At 39.8% G+C, this 2,294-nt stretch overlaps 1 protein-coding gene across 1 annotated transcript; it reads right to left on the reverse strand.

Moving 5' to 3' along the window:
• Positions 1-720: 720 nt before the first annotated feature.
• On the reverse strand, positions 721-2,052 carry LOC114281225 (fatty acid elongase 3-like). The gene has a single exon (XM_028223665.2). The coding sequence runs from the start codon at positions 1,734-1,736 to the stop codon at positions 855-857; it is 882 nt and encodes a 293-aa protein (XP_028079466.2). The 5' UTR covers positions 1,737-2,052; the 3' UTR covers positions 721-854.
• Between the last annotated feature and the right edge of the window lie 242 nt (positions 2,053-2,294).

Raw genomic sequence — 2,294 nt, forward strand, 5'->3', positions numbered from 1 at the left:
CCAACAAAGACCATTATTATGTTATTGAAGCACCTCCAATTAAAGAAATAAAATTTTGGGCCCATATCTAGCTTCCCACATCTCTTGATAGCTTGATGATAACCCAAATTAAATTAACAACCGTGATTTATACACTCAGTGGGGTCGACCTCTAGTGAGGTGGCGATCCCCTATTCGCTGAAAACACAAAAAAAAAAAAAAAAAAACTATTTTTTTGGGCCAATCCCCAGTAACACGAGCAAGGATCCTTTAAAGTGATTTTTTCCTAAAGTTTCCTAGAGTTCTACATTGTGTGGTTGAGATTTACTGGCAAGTTACATCAATTTTTCTGATGTGACTTGCCAGTAAATCTCAACCACACAATCTAACACTCTAGGAAACTTTAGAAAAATTTCACTCTAGAGGATGCTTGGTGCAGTAACACCTCACTGGGGGACCCCAGTGAAGATAGAAAGCATTTCTGTTAAATTAATATAGTAAGTAACCAATCAAATCAAATTAATCATAAAGTCATCCGACAGTAGATTGTAGTTTCATTATTATTATTATTATTAATTTTTTATGCCATTGCCAATTTAACGTCAACGTAACATGACATGCACATTATTATTTTGATAATAAAATAGTTACACTTGCACGCATGATCCCTTTCCACGCAAAAACACCTTTTCCTTTCTTTCAAAAAACAACAATATGAAGAAAAAAAAAAAAAAAAAAATCTAATAAAACTACTATTCTTGTATATAATTTCGGTTAACCATACATATATGTATACAATTCTACAAATTGGGAATAAAAGGAGCCTCCTTTATTGTTTGTTCCTCAATTTCTCCAGTAAAAAAAAAAAAAAAAAATCAAAGATCCTTGTCTTTGGCCATGTCAATCTCCGATTCTTTGATGGCATCGAAATCACCGAACTTCCTCTTCCTGAGATGCTTCTTGACATAGAAATTCAAGAAGAGGAAGAGAATCGCAGCATTGAGAACTGAATTGAAGACCCAAGCCTCGATCCCATTGCATCCACCTTTCATGAAATGAAGCAAAAGCACACCAACATGGCACAGTACATTGCAACTCAGCAGCACCACCTGGCAACTCACCTCGAAGGGAAAACAAGCACTCGGCAGTCCAATCGCAGTCCAAAACCTGTACCCATAAACGACGGCGTAGACTGAGGTAGTGAGAAGTATCGCTACGACCTGAAAGGATTGAGAGAATTCGAGCCAGAGGAAAGACATGACGATGAGGATTGAGTGGTTGAAGAGGCGGAAGAAGGAGAGATTGCGGCGGCGGAGGATGGCGAAGTAGGTCCGGAAAGTGTGGAGGAAGCGGGAGAGATAGAAGACGTATGACCAGAAGAAGACTCGGCCTGAAGGTCTGGTTCCGAGGGGGAAGCAGAGGAGCCATTGGAAAGGGGTTTTGGATCTCCGCCAGAACCAACGGGTCTCCCGGATCTCCGCGGCGGCGGAGAGGAGGATTCCAGCGAAGATGGTGAGGGAGATAAGGGACATGGAGAGGCTGTGGAGAGCCGGGATGGGGCCGAGTGGGACGGGACGGTGGTTGCGGCGGCGGAGGAGGAGAGAGAGGAGGAGGTGGAGAAAGAGAGAGAAAGTGATGTAGAAGGAGATGGAGGTGAAGAGGAAGGACCACGTGGAGCCTAATGATTGGGGGTGGCTCCACCGGAAATTGATGATCGAGGGGTGCTCCGATAGGTAGTATGTTATGGTCTGGATCATCGTCCCCTTCGTCAGTTGACCGGGGAAAGTATCAATGGTGAAGATGAGTTGTCTTGAAAATGAAATCGAAATAAAACTGAAATGGAAATCGAATTAAACACAGAGAAGTAAATGAGAATTTTTTTTTTAAATTAAAAAAAAAAAAAAAATCTATTTTTGAGCTTGTTTATTGGGTCGTTGTCTGGGATATGGAGGGGAGGGCGGTGATGATAGAAACAGGTTTTGATGAGGAAGAAGTGTGAACTGATTTTTATATAAGAGGTCTTAATCAATTACTGATTCTAACTTTTATAATTAGTTAAATTCATCGCATTGGAAAGATATCTAGAGTTTTGTTTAGGTTGAGCTTGTCTTAAGTTGAGATTAAGATTGGACCTGTTCAGTTTAATTTATAAGATCTATTTTTTGGGTTTGTTTTGATAATCTGAACCGTTTAATGTGTAGAACTCGTTGAGTACTATATGTCTATAAAAAATCACGTTGATCGGATATCAATAATTATGTGATCAAATCAGTTTTGCATAAAAAAATAGACGGTGAAAAATTAATGGTTCATAA

This window comes from Camellia sinensis, chromosome 1 (assembly GCF_055761805.1).
Source record: "Camellia sinensis isolate YWXY chromosome 1, ASM5576180v1, whole genome shotgun sequence".
NCBI classification, from domain to species: domain Eukaryota; kingdom Viridiplantae; phylum Streptophyta; class Magnoliopsida; order Ericales; family Theaceae; genus Camellia; species Camellia sinensis.